Raw genomic sequence first — 18,428 nt, 5'->3', positions numbered from 1 at the left:
ATATTATATTTTCATATTTTTTAATTATTAAAAGCAGAAAGTAGATAAAGAACCTGAAAGCAATACTCTGAAAACTAATTTTTAAAAATATAAAAATATTGGCATGAGATGTACGATTCTGGAAGGTAGACATGTAAGACCTCTAATAATCTTTTTACATATGCTCTTGTAATTAGTCTACAGTATGAGTGACCCTTCATTTTCAGATTTTGACATGCGGAATGAGTAATCAGGCTTTTGATACTGGTATGCACAAGTCCTGTCTTGATTTCTTACTATATTCTGTTACATTGAATTAATTTTGTATTTAATTCTTCTACACATCTGTTGGTGGAAATAACAACTTACACAAAGGTGGAAGGTTCTGTAATTGCTTTATAAAAGCATTTGCGAGTGCCTGCAATAATTCACATTAAATGCATTTTGTATGTGCTAGACTACTCAGCTATACCAACTTGAATTTTCATGTTTCCATAATTCAATAAAGAACAACACAGAAATCTACGTGAAAATTAAAGGAAACAGCTTAGGCATTTTTTCTGCCTAGAATTAATGATGTGATTCTTGCTTCAATGTCTCTTACTTAATGAGTAACAGCAAAGTTTCTATGTGTTCTGCTTCTTCCAGTCAGATAAGCTGATTGTTAAAAGAATGAAATTATGTACTGACTGAGTTTGGTTGAAGTTACTGAAACAACAACCTTTGCAGGTTTTGGAGAACTGATGGTTAAACTCTGCTTCCCTAAAGAGTTCCATTCCATGTTTGGTTACTATGGTTCAGTGTATATATAATTAAGGCTATGGAGTGATTGGTTAAAGAATGGGAATCATTAGAGGTTCCAGAGATGGGATCATCACAAGTCCATCAAGGCCAGGAAAAAATACCAAAAAAGTCTAATACAGGAAAAGCAATTCAGGAGTTCGGCAATTCCGACACAGGACTGCGTAAAGCTACAGTGCTAAAGCTGCACCTGATTTCCCCTTTGTGTCATTTGTAAAAAGGAGGGGGGGGGAAGGATAAAGCCAGGTCAGAGAATGATGTAGGCTTAAGGAAAATGTTCTGGCCTTGCCCGGTTTTAATTTCCGCTGATGCTAATGGAACTTAATGTTGAGATGATACCCAAGTATTAATTGAAGATTAATATCAAAATCTGTCATTGCTTTCTTTAAATTTTCTATTTTATTTGGCTTTTATCTCTGTTTGTCAGATATACTGGTTCATTTCACAAATAAATATACATTATCCCAAGTCCTCTTTGAACAGTGTCCTAGAATCATAGAATCACAACTGATGTGATGAGCACATTAGGCTAGAAATTGACTTCCTTGCCGAAACCATGTGGTGCACTTACACGATATGTCATCTCTGTCAGTATATTGGGAAGATGTTGGGAACTGCTGAGATGATGTTCAGGAATCTGCAGTTTGGGTCTGCCTTTTGGCCAATGACAATTTCCACATGCACAAGCTTCATTGTCCTAAGTAAGTCTGACAAGTCGTCTACATCTTTATATTCAAGTGCTTTGCCTTTTAGAAATTAAAACTATCTATAATTCAGCCACTTCACTGAAAGCTGCACACAGGTGTTTGGTGCATTAAGGCACTAAAATAATTTATGTCTATTAGTCTGACCCTTCTTAACATTAAAACAAAACTCTTTTTGTTGTTTTCTTCAAAAAGCTTTCAATGTGATGAATCTCCAATAAAACCAAATGCAGCTTCTGATGATTTAAACTGATCTTTTTAAAGATAAATCAGATTCCACGGTTAGCACTGTAATCATCTTGTCATGGTTAGTGTGATTATTCACCTTTTAAAAATAATAGCAAGGTTTTTCAGGTTCTGCAGTCTTCTGCATGTTCCTGGAATGAAAGAAGAGTATACATACCACGTAAAACACACTGTTATGATTCCAAAACCCATAGGAAATCATACATTGACCTCATGTTTAATCCAAATATATTTTAAAACAGAATAAGTCTTTCAAGACTTAAATGAATTTAGTTAAGCTTTCATTAGAAAATACTGGCAGCGTGTCCCTCAATTTGCTGGGCAATTAGTTGTGTCATTATCTGCCATCTTGCTAATAAACAGTTCAGAGTAAGTTAGGTGTGTGCATTTGAGAGCTACAACTGTGGAATTCTGTGCTGTATTTTCAATTTGAAGTGCATGTTTTAGTCTGTATTGATCTGAATTTAACACCAAGAAAATTATTGTAAAAATACTATTTCGCAATTAAAAATCACTCATCTTGAGAGAAAGCGGAAGAAAAAGACTATGGTGATTTTCGTGCATCAAACTCTTATCTGCTCTTATATTTGGGGGATATGTTGGCTCCTATGTGTGCATGCATCTCAAATGGACCGAAATTTTATTTTTAAACTTTCTCCTTTGATTTGGACAGTGCCGACTTGTGAGGATTTCTGTAAAATTGGATACATCCTGGTTTTGTGTTAACAGAGCATAGGAAACAGCTGTAGTTAACATCATATGAAATACAGTACCGATAAATACAATTAACATTATTTTAATGGACGTTTTTATGTTGCAGCGATCAGTGTAAGCTTTCATAGTGAAGTACAGTTAGTACATATGCTATTGCTACAGTACTAATTACATTTATTGCAATGGCTTTTGCTCTGTGTTTCAGCCATGCTTTTGTGCGGTTGACTGTTTCATAGAGGCAGATTGATAAAATATATGCTATGAATCCAGCAGATGATATTAGAATAAATAAATGTGGAAGTTAGTTATAGCTGCCTGAAGACCTCTTAGTTGTGATATATATATCAGTGTTGGTCCCAAGGGTTTTGAGGATAACTGTAGCAAGAGAATATATGTTCAAAGGAGATTCTGGTCTGTATGGAGCTTTCCAGATCTGCTGATACAAGCTCTGTCACGTACACTGCTTCTTATTTTTACCATTGTCATTCCTCAAGCGGTCAAAGGTTGCAAATAAAAATAGAGTCCTGTTGTGGTAAGTACTCTGCAAGTAAAGAAGGCAGGGGTGTACAGTCCAGCGTGGTGCCTGAGCTACTTTTGCATAGTAGTGCTTATAGTGTTAGTCTTGGAATGACATGTAGCGGAGCTCTATCATCACAGCAGTGGCCCTGGGCTAAAGAGCAGTTCTGGGAAGTGGGGCAAATGATCCTGGGCATGGTAGGTACACAGCCTTGGAGATTGGGCTTTTGAGGACAGAGCTTGTGTCTGTCTGACACTGGGTGGTAGCACAGGTGGATCCAAGTTTTGATTTGGAACTTGAGGAGGTTAGCTGATTAAGGTTGCCACTCAGTAGTTTATTAGTTCTGCATAGGTAGCTGTGCTGTCCATGAAGCAGTTACCAAACTTGTGCCAGATATTTCCTTTAGGTAAAGCCAGGCCTGAGGTGGGAGTAAGAGGAGGTACGGTGAAGTAAAAGACTTCTCTGAGGTCTCTCTCTGGTCTGGTTTTCCAGTTTATTTATTTATATCTTTTCCAGTTGGCTGACATGCAGTGCCTCTCATGCTGGCCCCTGCTGGGGCAGAAGGACTGATTATTTTTAATTGTTGATATGCTTTGCATCCCAAAGCATTTCTTAAATTTTTAATGCTAGAAGATTGTACCTGTGGTAGAGTATAATACTGAAGACTGGGGCCGCAATGGAGAAAGGGATATTAGAAAAGTAATAGGATGCTTTCTATTGCACTTCTAATAAGGTGTTCAAAGCTGACCTAAGAGAGCACTGAAAAGAGAGGGTAAAGCCAACAAATGTCTTCACGTTTACCTCATTTCCTGGAATGTCATATCCTAGGGGAGAGGCAATTCCTGATTGATGGGCTGGATGTGGCCCCCTCAAAACAGCTGACCTGTCTTACAGCTCAGTCCCTGACACCTGTGCAACCCTTTTGCCTCAACCCTCCTGAGCAGATGGTTCAGGGATTCTATTTCTGTGAGTCTCACTGGCAACAGGACCTGTGCCCAGTGGAGGTGGCACGCTCACCCAGTTATGAAGACTGTGGCAGGAGAGTGGAGATATGTAGGAATAAAGAGTTCACTTGGCTAAAATATCCCTGATGTAGAGAGCTGCCAGTGAGTACAGTGAGTGCACAACATGATCTGGGTAATGCAGGGTCAGATCATAAATGGAGGAGGCCATTAAACAGAGCAGGATCTTGGGGAGCTGGGGCTGAAAATATGGAGAAAGAGGAGATAAAGAAGGGGAAATGAAAGGGAAGTTTAAAAGAAGGAAGCAGTCTGGGAAATAACACTACTGGACATAGAAAGGCGTCTGAGGGAGTAAAACTGTAAAGCTTGGTGTAGAAGGGAGGCTCTTTCTAGAGATGGGCACTAGTGTCAGAGAAGGGAATGGCTGGAACAGAAAGAAGCAGGATGGGGAAAGTGGTTTCCTGAACGTGCATTTTTCTTCCTGCTTTTGTGCAAAAAGTTTCCGTGGGAGACCACTGTTTGGCAAGTCTAGGTGATTGTGGGAGTAAACTGACAGTCTCTCTCTAAAGTACAGGGATTCATCTCTTCTGTGGCTGTGTCCAGAAGACCTTCTGTCTCCTCTCCCATCACATAAGCGGAAAAATCTGTTAAAAATCAGTGAGAACTTCAGGTTCTCACTGATGGTAAGAGAGAGGATGGGTCTAAACTGCCCACTCTTGATGTGCTGTTGATTGATACTCAGGTGCGGTTGTGGACAATGAAATGGTCAAGTCAGGCTCTATGAAGAGTGTCCCAGGCTCAGTGGCTTTGAAGATGTTGTTTAAAAAGGAGATGTCTTCTGCCTGGAAAGGCTAATAACTAACCATTTGGAAGGCAGTTTCTCTCTGAAATTGTATTTATACCATGAATATTATGGCAGAAACTTGTTTCCTGAATTTCATAATTCTATTTTGTGTGCTTTCCTCCTCCTCTGATATGTAGAGATCTTTCTAGTTCTCTCATGTACCCCTGCTAGGCTTGTTAATACCTGCTGTAATCAGTGTATAATCATTGGTTTATAGCATCTCCAGATCCAGCTCCTAGCTTTGGACTTGAGGCCTGTTTCCCGTGCCCCATATCTGCTGTCACAACCTGCCGTTGCAGCTTACTGCTATTTCCAGGAAGGTCGGAACAGGATTAGGAAACGAAGAGAAATGGGCGCACAAAGTCAGGCGAACTAAGGAAAGCCCCACAAGACCCTGGCTGTTCTCACTGCTCTGCAGTATTTAGGAGAACCCACTGCAGAAATGTCTGGGAGTACATTTGTTTTCACATGCTTTTGTTATTTTATGCTGTTCTTAAGGGGAATAAAATCTGCTTTTTGTGCTGTAATTTTTAATGGTTTCAGCAGTCCGGTATTCCTGTGTCTGTTGGGATACGTGATCAGGAAAGCAGCCTTCAAACAGACAGGTCCTGTGCTCAGTTTACTCTATGGCACACGCAGCAAGTGTGACACACCATCAAAAATGACCTGATTGTATGTGTGATGTAGAGCTGATTTTATGCAAGTGTAGTAGCTATTAAATTGAGGGCTTAGGCATCTTAGCCTGATGTAGGTACAGGAGTCTCCACCAAAAGCAGTAAGGTGGTAGGTGATGGCAAAGGTTGTAGTCCACTCTCCGAAGTAGCAACTGTCAACTCTAGTAAAGATCAGTACAAACGATAAGCTCAATGCCACTGCAAATATCACTGTTTTTCTTCAAAGTTATTTTGTTGAATAATCCTCCAAAAAAGTAAAGTTTAGTATTGTGTTGCTCACAGACTCATTAAGTGACAAAGATGTTCTGCGGGTGACACTTGAGAGTTGTAGGTGAGTTATTTTGGTCTCGGTTTCTCTTTTCCTTAAAGCTCAGGAAGCTCATGCAAACTAAAGTAGTGCCTTATGTGTAACTTTCTGCTGCTGAATTATGCCAGCTAAAAGCTGAGATCAGTTTGTTTGTTTTAAAGCGCGACAGCTGTGGTGGCCCTAAGCACGTATCAGTTAAGTGAGACAGAGATGTGACACTCAATGTTGTTGCAAAAGACATTCTCAAAGGACTTCCTTTACGGATTGTGCATTCAAGGCATGTGTATTATTACCGACCCCACCCTGGGGTTACCGTGGCAGCTTTTTATGGTAAGGGATTGTAGTGTGGAGTATGGAGAACTGTGCAGTTTAGTCTGTGGCTAGTATATTTTTGGTTTAATAAATCGGTTCTTGTTTGTGCACGTGCTGGTGCGAGAGCCACAGTTTGTACTGAACTTCACTAGTGAATGCCAGTCACAAGCTTTGAAAGATTTTAGTGTTGCTTGTTGCTTCACCAACAAGCAAATATGAACCATTTCTTCTTTTCTAGCATTTCTTCCTACTCTTATCACTGATGCAACTGCTCTCCCCAGTATTGAATAAACGGTCCCCTGTTAGAACAACTGACATCTGGAAGACTCTTCACAGTACTTCACATAGCAATGTTCTGACTCAGCCATTACTTGTCAGAGCTCAAATCGGGGTCATCTCAAGAAATCTGTAATGCCTTTTACTTCTAGCAAGAGCTGGCCTGAAAATCTGCTTAATGTTATCATTCAAAATTTACATGGTTTCATTAGGTTTATTAAAAGCAATGAAAAATGCAGCAGTACGTAACACTGATAAAGCCCCTTCACCTTACTATTTCAAATCACGTTTATGGACAATGAATTTCGCTTCCCAGTAGCCCTGGGCAGAGGTATTATCTCCATTTTATGGACAGGAAAACTGAGTTAGATTCAATGACTTGTCCAAGGTCATACGTAAGACTGATAGTATGGGGGGGGGGAAATTGTCCAGACTTCTGTCTTAATTATGTGATAATTTCTTTGAATAAACTCAGCGTCTTAGAAAAGATGCATCTATGTCTTTGTCTTTAGGGTTTTAAAAATTATTTTGAGATTTAAGTTTACAAAAAGTAATCAGTATTTTCCTCAGAAGCATGATTCTCACAACTCAGAATATTAAGACGAATTCATATCCTTTTTTGTAACTTCAGTTCACTGCTTCCTACAAAAACTTTGTTGTACTCTACTTTGGCTCTGTTGTTCTCTGCCTTTGTGAAATAAAGCTGCCTTCATTATTTAGCCTTCCTCCATTTGCATATGTACAAGAGGGAACAGCTGCTTTCTGCAGGGATTTTGTGTACTCATTCATATTCCCACAGTGGTGGCCTTGTTCTGAAGCACACTGCTACCCTGTGGAAAAGCAGAATAATACATGAACAATGTAGAAATCAGTCTGTTGTTAAACGTTTGGAAGTACAGCCGTTAATGGAAAAATATTACTACAGTTACCTTGTTAAATCTGAAGGAAGTGCCATGTAATGATGATGTATAAAAGTCTCCTCCTCTTAAAGCTGCTGGAAAGTTATGGGGAAAAAATTCTTTTTGAAAGAAATTTTGCAGCCCTCTTAAGTTTTTGAAAAACTTATCTAATATTATTACTAAGAAAGTTTTGTGTTTAAGAAAAAAGAATGGTGATGCTTATTTCTCATTTGAAGGTGGTCTTGGCCTAGATAATAGAAAGCCATTGCCACATCCATGGACAGAAAATTATATTCCTTTCTATAAACTTTCCAGATATGATCCAGACAATGGTTCAGTACCCAAAGATTTGCGAATAGCTAGGCAGCCATGAGAGTTTGGCCCTTCCTTTTTTTTTTTTTTTAACTGTGTATTTCCTAACATCTAAACTTAGGTTTTGAAGTTATTTAAATATATATGAAAAATTAAATGACAAAAATAGATTAAATCTCTCCGTAAACTGAAGGACTTAAAATCCCTAATTTGTGTGGGAGGTGAAGAGAACTAAAGGTCTAGACAGAGATGTAAGAACACATTAAGGAATATAATTTATACATAATGTGTAAAATTGCAACATCTTAGTGATTTTTTGCTTTTTAATTCTTTAGTAAAAAAAGCAAACACATTCACTTGGCATTTGTCTTTAAAATTCTGAAGCATCTTAAAGTGACTTTGAGGAAGAGTTTTGAGTCCAAGCATATGCAATTTAATTCCAAAGTATTAAGAGAGGTATATGTGTGAAGTTGTGAAAACCTCTGCAGTTAGAATGGAAAGTATTAGAATGCAACAGTCACAACTGGACCAACCATTTAAAATAATGGACCAACATTTAAAATAATCTGAAGCATTTGCCTTCTGGCTGGAATTTTTTTCTTGCTATTTTGCCACCTTCTACTGTTGGACTTCTGGTTTTAATAGTAGCAGATAGTACTAAAGTATTTTCAAGAGAGTGGAATGCATTTAGAGAATTTTTATATTCTTCTTGTAGATATCTGAAAAAAAATGTAAGGTCATAGTCTGACCTAGAGACCTTGGCAGTGTCCTTTAAACAAGCATTAATCATATGTAGTGCATCAAATCATCATGTGCAAGATAACATTAGTGACCTCTCAAACAGAGAGTAACAAATTACTCTTAATTTTCCTTTCTATACATGACAGTAGTGTTGACAACCTCTATGTATATTTTTTTTGCCCTGTACCTAATCAACTGATCAATCTCAATGCAAAATTTTCCTTGAAATACGTCTTTTGACTCCTATTTTTGCATGATAGGGACCTGGTTAAGAACATGTCACGGATTAGTCCACATATATGCATGTTTATTTCTGTTGAGATGTCTAAAAGCAAGGTAGTTTCTGCATCTTTTTTGCTGATTAAATGACATACCGAACAAGGGAAATTGTGTTACGTTGACTAGTTCAAATAAATAAAATTTATAACACTGTGCTTCACAACATAGATACAAGCACACCATGCTGTAGCATTCTTAGGGAAAATGCATAGTACTCAAACCATTTCTGATAATGTCTCTAGTCATATGAAAAGCCTAAAATAATCCATGCATCTTCGACATTAACTGCATGAAAGTTGCTTAAAAGTCCTAAAGGGGGCATTACTAGTTATAACTGGGATTGTGATGTGCTCAGAGATATATCTTTCTATGCAGTTAGAGAGTCAGAGTAAATATTTTAGAGCTAAACTGAAGACTTAATTGCCTGTCAACTGCTGAAAAGGTCTTGTTAAACCAATTATAACCCTGTAATGCTTTAGTCTTTATTCTGCAGTGGCCAGCACTGCGGCTACAAGCTACCGCAGAGGAGTCCACAGGATCAGCATGCATTCAAGGGTTAACAGGCACCATGGGCAATATTTTGTGACTGTTGCTGCCTTCACAGAAAGTGCCTCAGGGTTTCAGCATTCTGGCCTGTCAGTCTGGCCTGTCAGTCTTGCCCTTGCTCCACCACCTGCACTCTGATGGCTCCAGCTGGTTTCCTTCTCCCATTTTTGCAGCCTGGCCTGAAGCAGGAGCAGTGGCTGCTTGGCTGAGCCCTGCAGAGGCTTGCAACACGTCGGCTGTCCCGATATTCATTCAGTCCTTCGCCGGGGATGTGGAGGCAAAAGCGTTGTGCCATTTGTTGGCACCTTGGGGTGCTGCAGATCAGAAGTCTGGCCTTGCTTTTTCTTTCGCTGGTGTTGCCAACTGTTAGTCTGGCTCCCCAGACTACAGTTTTCCTGACTGAATTTCACTGAATGGCAGTGGGACAGAGTTCACGAAGTCCAATATATTTTAAGATTTTGCTGCAGCTGCAGACTTTCTTGGCGGCATTTGTTTACTTGCTTGTACTTTTTGGCACGTGTGTCATTTAGAGACCAAATTAGCAGTGTCTGCCACTAGTTGCTAAAATTGAATGGCTCATAGGAGAACGTGTAAGAATAGAAAAAGATATCAGATTAAATCTCAGAAGAATAAGCACTCTGAAGTACCATGTAACATCTTTTTAAAAAGTCATAGTGGGTGGCTAAATAAACTCTGTTGGTTTTACCTGTGTTGCTGGAAGCTTTCGGGAAAACCCTCTGAGTGGTGGTTTCAACCTGCATCCACTGGGTAGTCAAGATTAAGTACAGTTGGGTTTTTGCAACTAGTCCACTAGTGAAATTGACAGTAAAGCGGAACCTTCTTATTTGATTGTATGGGCAATGTCTAGGGTACTTGTAAGAGTCACATCAGTTGCAATAGGTGTCTTTCTCATGCTTGCTTTTTTCATTGATTGCTTGGGCTATTGTGAACTAGAGATGATTCGATGCTCTTTCCATAATCCAACTAAATATTGAAGCTACATTTGAAGTATAACATTATTGCTTTGCTGAAGTCCCCGTGAGAGTTTTGCCAGAGGTCTGGAATTACTAAACCAGATTGTATTCTGCATTACAGAAATCTTAAAAAAAAAATATTTTATGCAACAACTTCTAGTTCAGTGAACTTTGATTTATGAATATCTGAATAACAGAAGAAAGATTAATAAATCCGAGCCATTAGGCAATTTATAACCCTTCACATATCTACAAAATGCATTTTTTCCTAATAGGCTTAAATTCTAGTATGCTTTTTAACCAGTAAGATTCAGATTTTATCCTTTTTTTGATGACTCGCCTCACAGAAGGATCTAGAGTTTTAGTTCCAGAAAATTATTTCCACTCTGAATTTGAGTTTCTGATTGGCTAAAACTCTTTGAGAACTTGCAGAGAGAATGTTTTATGTACTGACTGTACTGTGTTGTAAGTACCCTACATCTCTTTCTTCTACTCAACCTGAAAAGGGTGCCACAAGTGGCACAGATGTGATGTTCAGTATTTGCCCCTGAGTCTGTGTCATCACAGGTAACTTCACATGGATAGTCAAGTCCCTGATTTTTAGAAGGCTGGTTGCTTCTTAAGGTGGGAGTCAGAGCGTCAAAGATGGGTGTGTCTTTTGTTGTTGTTCTTGAAATGTGCTGACTTGTTTTGTGCTGCAGCTCACCACCCTTCAAATGGTATTGGTGAATAGTGACACCTTTTTGTGTTTAATAACCAAATTATAAACTTCAGGTTGTTCCATATTTTGTAATACATTTCTCCAGTTCAATTTTTGGTTTTTAAGACTGACAGGATCTCAACAGTGAAACAAATGGAACAAATCTGCTGATTTTTGGGTTGTCCATCTGCTTAACAAGATTCTCTTTAAATAATCTACATCTCTGTTGGTCTTTGCTTAGTGGCCTTCAGTGTTGAAGTACATCATTCATGCTCCTACTATAGCTATGGGTTTTTTTTAATTTCCCGTGTATCTACTTTAGCTTAAGCACCTCAAGTTTATGATGTATGCTGTGACTATACCTGATGACTTGAGTCAGTGTTCTGTGCTCTGCCAGTTGTGTTTAAGTGCATTCCTGAATCTAGGTTGCATCTCTAGAGCCAGGTGAGTAATTTAGGCTCCATAGTCTAGTAATTAGTGTATTGGCCAAACCAGCCTCTATCAGTTGCTGTTCTGAGCTTCAGTTTCTCTGATATCTCTCTTAATGCTTGCTTTCTTTTTTTTAAACAAACAAGCAAAGCCCTCACCTTTGTCTGCTTAGTGTTGTTTTTTTTTTACACTGTGTTTCTATAGATCAAGTACTGCTGTTATGAAAACTCAAGAATTAAGCAATTGTGCTATTCCAATACTGACATTTAATTCTGTATGGACATTAAAGTTGTTACACCACGTGCAGATAATGCAATATCATGCTTCTCTTTAAGTCACCAAGAACCATAAAACTATGTCTTGATTGATCATGAAAACTAACTTTTTAAAGATTTCTACTTTATTTGTCCTTAAATATGAGCTATTAGATTTGTACTTCTAAAAATATTTTCAGATTTACTCTAAGTTCTCAGTTTAGTTGCATAATCTAACTTTAGCTGTTGTATACAATGGCAAATTAAAGGCTTTCATAGATTGGAAAGATTAGTATAATTTTAGTGTGTAGGTAAAAGTACTATCTAAATTAATTCCTCTCAGTTAATTAGAAATTTATGCTTTGGTTAATATTTGTAGGGGTAGAAGTCTCAAAATGGAGAAAAGTCATGAAGGACCAGACTAATTTTTATTGCAAAATTCAGTTCAGGCTACAGAGATGTTTGTAAATGTAATTAAATATTTTTGTTTCTGTTGTAATTAAACATTTTTTTTTCCTTTCTCACTATAGACTTCTGGATGACCCTCTTTTCTTTTTTGTATAATCTTAATTTAGTGCTACTGCTTTGGCTCATTTCTTCGAATAAAGGATGGTAACTAATTTGTATTTACACAGATGGGCATTTGATTTTTTCACTGAATACGTTACAACACATTCTTCACTATTTTTCCTGCTTCTATAGAAATGTCATGATCAAAACCCACTTTGACTTCACCATTATAATAATTTTTAATCTTATTAATCAAAAAAAGTCAGGAGGGTACCTTCTGGGCCCATAAAATACGACAGTAGATGCTGCCTTCAAGAAATAATTAAAGGGAGAAGTGATAACGTGTGAGGGGATCTTTCTGAGACTATTTGTAAACTTTTGATTTCTGAATGTTGCCTTCAGGCTTGGTAAAAAAAGCCCAGTGTTTGTAAAGATTATCCTGACAGCAATATGCTGGGTCAATTGTCAAGACATGTTTAGCATGGGGGGATGTATTAATCTGCTGCAGCTACCACTGTAAGTGGCTGGAATAAATAGAGGGCTCAAGCAGATGAAGAGGGATTAACTGTGTAAATTGAGCAAACTCTTCAATCACTAAACCAGTGATTTTACAAAGGATTAGTCTGCTTTTACAAATATTGATTACTGATTTGTTACTTGGAATGAAGATGATATAACTTGTGCAGTTGCTATGGAGTATGCTATGTGAAGTGCACATCATTCATATTAATGGCTTTGTCATAGGCATTACAGGAACTGACAGATTTATTATAGCAGCGCCGTTAGCATTGTCACAGTTAAAGTTGTGTCAGCATTTCCATTAGAAGTCCCATTTTCTTTTTTTGTTATTCATAGATCAACTTTAAAATTTGCTTCATTGAAATTTGGTAATACCAGTTTATTAATACAATTATTATTTTTGTGCACTTTTAAAGTGAAACGAATCAATGCATTTCAAATTAGAAGAAAGTACATTATATAACTTTTAAAAGAATGATTGCAGGTTTGAATTCTTTGTTTTTAATGCAACTTTTGAGTGTTTGAGTAGTTTCATTAGGCCAGGTTTGTAAAGGTGTGTTAACCAGTTTCTGTAAAGTGAGAATAACAGGATTTTTTTGTCTAAATGTTTTTTATGTAAATGTCTTTTGCCTCTCTAAAGGCTTCTCTTGCTTTTTACCAGTGTTACTAGTTGTGTGATAAAGATTATTGCATTTCTTAGAAATCCTGTCCCGCTTATGTCCATGGTCCATAGTACTGCACTGAATACCATCCACAGACCAAGCAACACTACTCTTAGCAGCTTCAGTTAATTCATACACCTTTAATGTTACAACTGGTGTAAGTTTGAACAGTGGTACATTCACCAGGTGGTTTGCCTTTCTCAACCTCAATTTAGTTGTATGTGCAGAGGTAGGATTAAGGAAGATACAGGTATGGTGTGAGAATCAAGGGACACAAGGTAAGTTCAATGAGTTTGGAAAAAATTCCACTGATGTTTATTCATCTACTTCCTCACTCTAAGTCTTAAGTTTTTTTAAAAAAGCACCCATTTCTCTAAATTTGCCATTCTTCTTTTCTTGTATGGATATCACAGAACTTGTTCATAACTCTTCTTTTGATTCTCTTTTCATAAATTGTGACCCCTCTTGCAGAATATCATAGTAACTCTGGTTTGTGAACTTCCTATCCGTTAACACTTTGGGATTTCCCATGGTAGATGGTGAAGATGTGGAAACCTCTATGTGTTTGCCATAGGAGAAGACAAGCTGGCATTTAGCAAGTCAGTACAAATGATCCTCAATCACTTTTGGATTTCAATTCCATAGATATTATCCATATAAAAATAATTGATCCTAACTGCAAATAGAAAAATATTATTTCAGGTATTCCTACTTGACACTAAAACCAGTAAGAACTGCATAGAGTCATCTGAGAAAGATAAGTCATGTATGAAAAAGGAACTATATTCTGTGTCTTAGTATTGCTTAAAAAGGCCATTAAAAAATTAAAGTGGACATGTTGAGTGACATATATAACAAAAAGGGACTTATGGGAGAATTGGAGCAGTTAGTCTGATCTCTTTTCTCTTGTTCAGAGAAGAACAGCTTCTGCCAGAGCTCTTGCTGCTCGTATCTTCAAGTGTATGTGTTCTTCTGGAGACCTCAGATGGAGTGGAAAATATTAGTGTGGTCATTCAGAAAACTTGGGAGTTGATACTATTGGACGGTGGTTCTTCCTGTCGTTCTCAGTACTCCAAGGTGAATGACCATGGGAATTTACATCTGCAAAACTCTGAGGGAACACAAGAGTATCCTGCTGGCTTCTTGCAGTGTGCTCTGCTGGCTTCTTGCAGTGTTTTCCTTATTTTTTTTCCTCGTTTTGAGTTTGGCCGTATGTAATCACAGCAAAGCAGGAGAATGTTTTATCTTTGTGCTAACAACCTCTTTGTGAGAGGAGATTTGAAAATAGCAATGTGTTTTTCCAACAATAAAACCTTTGGATTTTTATTACCTCTTGCAGAGTACTTAGAAATAAAGACACTGTGTTAGTCACTTGGAGTTTTTTACTTTCGAATGTTTTACCTTTTAAGTTTTCTAATGGTCTTGTTCTGTAGATTGATTTCTGTAAGTGCAATGTCACCATTGCAGGAGACTGTGATTCTACCAGAACTTCCTACTTCTACATGCTGAATGATATTTGATACACATTTTGTGTGCTGCTGTGGGGAAGCTTGACAGACTCTGTCTGTCAGGCTCTTGTGAGTTGTTTTTTTTATTATTATTTTAAAAAGCCTTGCCTTTACGTGCAGTCTGCAGTGTAAAGTCATACCTCCATCTTAATCCAAATTGGCTTTCTAATGCAGAGGAGCTTTGAGTGTGATAATTCACTGATCACTGAGCACAGCCTTTTACTTAAATTATTGGTAGTAAAAGGAATGTATAAAAAATGAGGCAATGAGGCAGAACATTCAAGCCATTTTGTGTTTGCAGGAATACATAAAATGTGGAAAATGAAAACTAGCTTTTGTGGACCTCTTCACTGAAATCTGCAAGTGTGACTTTTGAAGATGTGAGTCTGGTTTTAGCTGACTGTAGGAATTCTGATCTCTTCCTTTATACAGATGAAAGATTTTTCAGCTCCAACCAGTAATGTTAAAAGTTTTTTTGATCAAGGATATGAGCTGTTCAAGCACTGAAAATGCTTGAAGCATGTACGTATGTTTCCTTTCAGAAGCTTAGCAGGCCAAGCCTTTGGCTAGGAGTCAGAACAGTTGGAACAGACTGTGCATCTGATTCAAGAGGGCTGCCACTTGGCATAAGTGACTTCTCTGTATAAAACATCACGCAATTTATGTTTGGGGGTTTTGTTGGTGTGTTGAGGTAGTCTGAGGATTTCCTTGGTTCCCTGAATTTCTTTGGTATCGCTCATTGTATTTCCAGTGTATTAGGCTTCTGCTGAGAGCAGTTGTTCAAATGTTCCACTGCTCAGATATCCCTATCGCATAAAGTGAAATTCACATCAGGTGATTTTCCTTTTCAGCTAAATTTGGCACATCTCAAACTGTACTTTTTTTCTTTTTTTTTTTTTTAAGGGAGCTTAAGCTGGATTCTGGAGCTAGAAACTACAATTTCAGAAAGGAGGAATATGCAATAGAGCTTACTTAAGAGAGAACACAGGGAAAAACTTGGAAAACAATAAAATTAAGAGGAAGATAGACTTTTTGTTTAATGGATGTGTGACTTGTGAAGAATATATCTTGCATGGTATTACCAAAATCTGGGTAAGAGTCACAGAGTTTGCATGATTTAATCTTTTGTAGATCTGTCAAAATGTTGTTGAGTTGGATTACTAGCGTGCTGAAACCATGAGAACATGAACTGCTAGTTTTTAAATATAAGTTGAAAGTTCATTGTTTAGCTTTGCAAAAAATTACATATGGCAATTTTTCTGCCAAAATGTATTAAATCCTTTTCATGTTTAGTTAAATAGTTGTCATTGCTTAGTCTCAGTTTAGGCTTATTTGCTGAATGAAATGTGCCAGTTGCAAAGATAAAATTTTAGGCTTTCGGAAGTAACAATTGAAAATATTATGACAAAATCACACAAGTCATACACAACTTCTACTTCCTATAACCGCAGGTTTTTCTTAAGGTGTTGTAATATGTGGTTATTTCCAAGGGATTATTTTGCTTACCAGGTAGTTATTTAAAAATAGTAATAAACTACAGTGTACAATTGTATTATAGTATCACCTTTTCCAGATGTTTTAGATGCTAAGCTGAAAGTTGTTCTCTTTCACCTGGATGTATTAAATGCCAGCTTTTAACTTGCTGTTTGATAAACTCATAGGACTTTCTTCCTATTAGTCATCTGGGAATACAGGAAGCATGATGTGGTTAAAGATGCTATCCATATGCAATTTGACATCATGCTGGTCATACTCCAGCTGTACAATCTTCATTCCTGGCCTTTTAATTTTCTTTGATTAGCTAGCAGCACCTTCTGTGGTTTGGCTATTGTGTAGATGTTCTGAATCTTTACTTAGGGTTTCTAATCAAAATTGGATGTCTGTTCTTGTCTGTGAGACGATGCTGGCAAATTTCAGCTTGCTTACATAATTTCATGAGAATTTCCAGTACCTCTAATTGATCCACGATGGTCTGTTTTGACTTGCTTCTATCTGCAATGCAGAGGCATTGTTTTTATCTCCGTGTTTTCCAGCGTACTTTATTTCTCATAACAAAGTAGGAAGCCAAGCTTCTTGTTGCGTGGACAAAATTTGTATTGTCAGTCTCTACAGCTGATACACTTTTCTGTTAGCTGTCGTGTGGGCCTATCGATGATTCAAATCTTTGTCTTGTGCTGAAATAATTGATTAAACTTTAATGATCCATGGAGGGATTTAAGCAAAACTTTTACTTTTCCTATGCCTTATATTACAGTGGCATGAGCAGTGGACCTTGTACAAGAGGGCTTTTCTTTACTGCTTTGCCTTCTTTATGTCTTCTTGCCTCTGACACACAGCAGAGGTGGGAATCCTGCTCCTGTGGGGCATGCAGGGGCCCTTTTATTACCCCTGGGGGACAATGCCTGCTCACAGCAGACAGCATTACCAACCTGCGTGTTGCAGTCGACACGCTGGAGGGAAGGGATGATGGCCAGAGGGACCTTGACAGGCTTGAGACATGCACCCATGGAAAAACCTCATGAGGAAAGATGAGGAGAGAATTTTTATCGGGGAGTAGAATGATAGGACAAGGGGTAATGTTTTTAAAATGAAGGAGGGTAGATTTAGATTAGATATTAAGAAGAAATGTTTTCTGTGAGGGTGGTGGGACACTGGAACAGGTTGTCCAGGGAAGTTGTGGACGCCTGTCCCTGGAAGTGTCCAAGGCAAGGAATGGACAGGGCTTTGAGCAATCTGGTCTAGCAGAGGTGTCCCTGCCCATAGAAGGGGGATTGGAATTATATGATCTTTAAGAAGGTCCCTTCTATCCCAAACCATTCTATGAAAACCATTCTACGATTCTATGAAATTATTTATGTTACAGCTACTAAAGAAGCTTTGCTTAGAAAATGGATGAGGATTGAGAAGCCATAGATACAAAGTTTTTAAAATTTAAAATATCTAAATATATAGTTTTTTAATTAGGGGCTAAATGAAAATGACAAAAAAGAGATGGATCTCAAGCATGCTAACTGCTAAAAAGAACTAAGTATTTCTGTAAAGAGTGTATTGCAGTGATTTTTTTTTAGGCTGCTTGGCCCACTGCCTTCTCCTGAGCTTACAGGAAGGAAAGGAGTAGAAATGCTCATACCACTCTCCTTCCAAGGGAGGAGTCAAGAAGAAATACTCAGCATTTAGGCCTCCGAGGGTGTGGTATTAGTGTTTGTAACTCAAACTTCATATCCCAAATTAGAAAGAATTAAAACTAGAAACAGATGACACTGTCTGTATTCTTTATTAAAATACGCTGCTGGCTTTTCTTAGAGGCATATATCAAGGCAACTTATTCTGCAAAAAATATTGTAAACTATTAGAGAACACAATGGTGAATGCTGGGGATGGCTCCAGAGCAAAGCTTCTTAGTCTAAGCATTCTATAGAACAAGGACTTTGAAGACCAAAATTCTAGGTTTCTTGAACCAATGTTTCAAAAGCTAAGCGTTTTCATTATATTTATTCCCCTGAATTAAATGTGTTTTCTTTAACATTTTTCTTCCGATTGTTGCATGTTAAACTGATTCAGAGAGCTATTAGGCCACTAGATTTGCAAAGTACTAAGGAGTCTTTGTGAAAGTGTTCAAGACAGTTAATGAAGCTGATGAGATTTTATGTGATGTTCCCACTGATAGCTGTTCCTTAATTAGAAGACTCTAGGAAATGTGGGGTTTTTTTTAAAATTCAGAATACATTCATCTAGTCTCTACTTTAGAAAAAATAATGT

The 18,428-nt window shown here is 37.7% G+C and overlaps 1 protein-coding gene across 1 annotated transcript in view; it reads left to right on the top strand.

The window, feature by feature from the left end:
* Positions 1-1,336: 1,336 nt before the first annotated feature.
* SKAP2 (src kinase associated phosphoprotein 2) overlaps positions 1,337-18,428 on the top strand; it is a 68,494-nt gene continuing 51,402 nt past the window's right edge. Inside the window, exon 1 of the mRNA XM_009869434.1 lies at positions 1,337-1,481. Coding sequence (XP_009867736.1) covers positions 1,337-1,481 — 145 coding nt within the window. The remainder of the gene's footprint in view (positions 1,482-18,428) is intronic.

The sequence above is a fragment of the Apaloderma vittatum genome, unplaced genomic scaffold (assembly GCF_000703405.1).
Source record: "Apaloderma vittatum isolate BGI_N311 unplaced genomic scaffold, ASM70340v1 scaffold7210, whole genome shotgun sequence".
NCBI classification, from domain to species: domain Eukaryota; kingdom Metazoa; phylum Chordata; class Aves; order Trogoniformes; family Trogonidae; genus Apaloderma; species Apaloderma vittatum.
The sequence above is the reverse complement of the archived record's forward strand: the minus strand, read 5'-3'. Positions and strand labels throughout refer to the sequence as shown.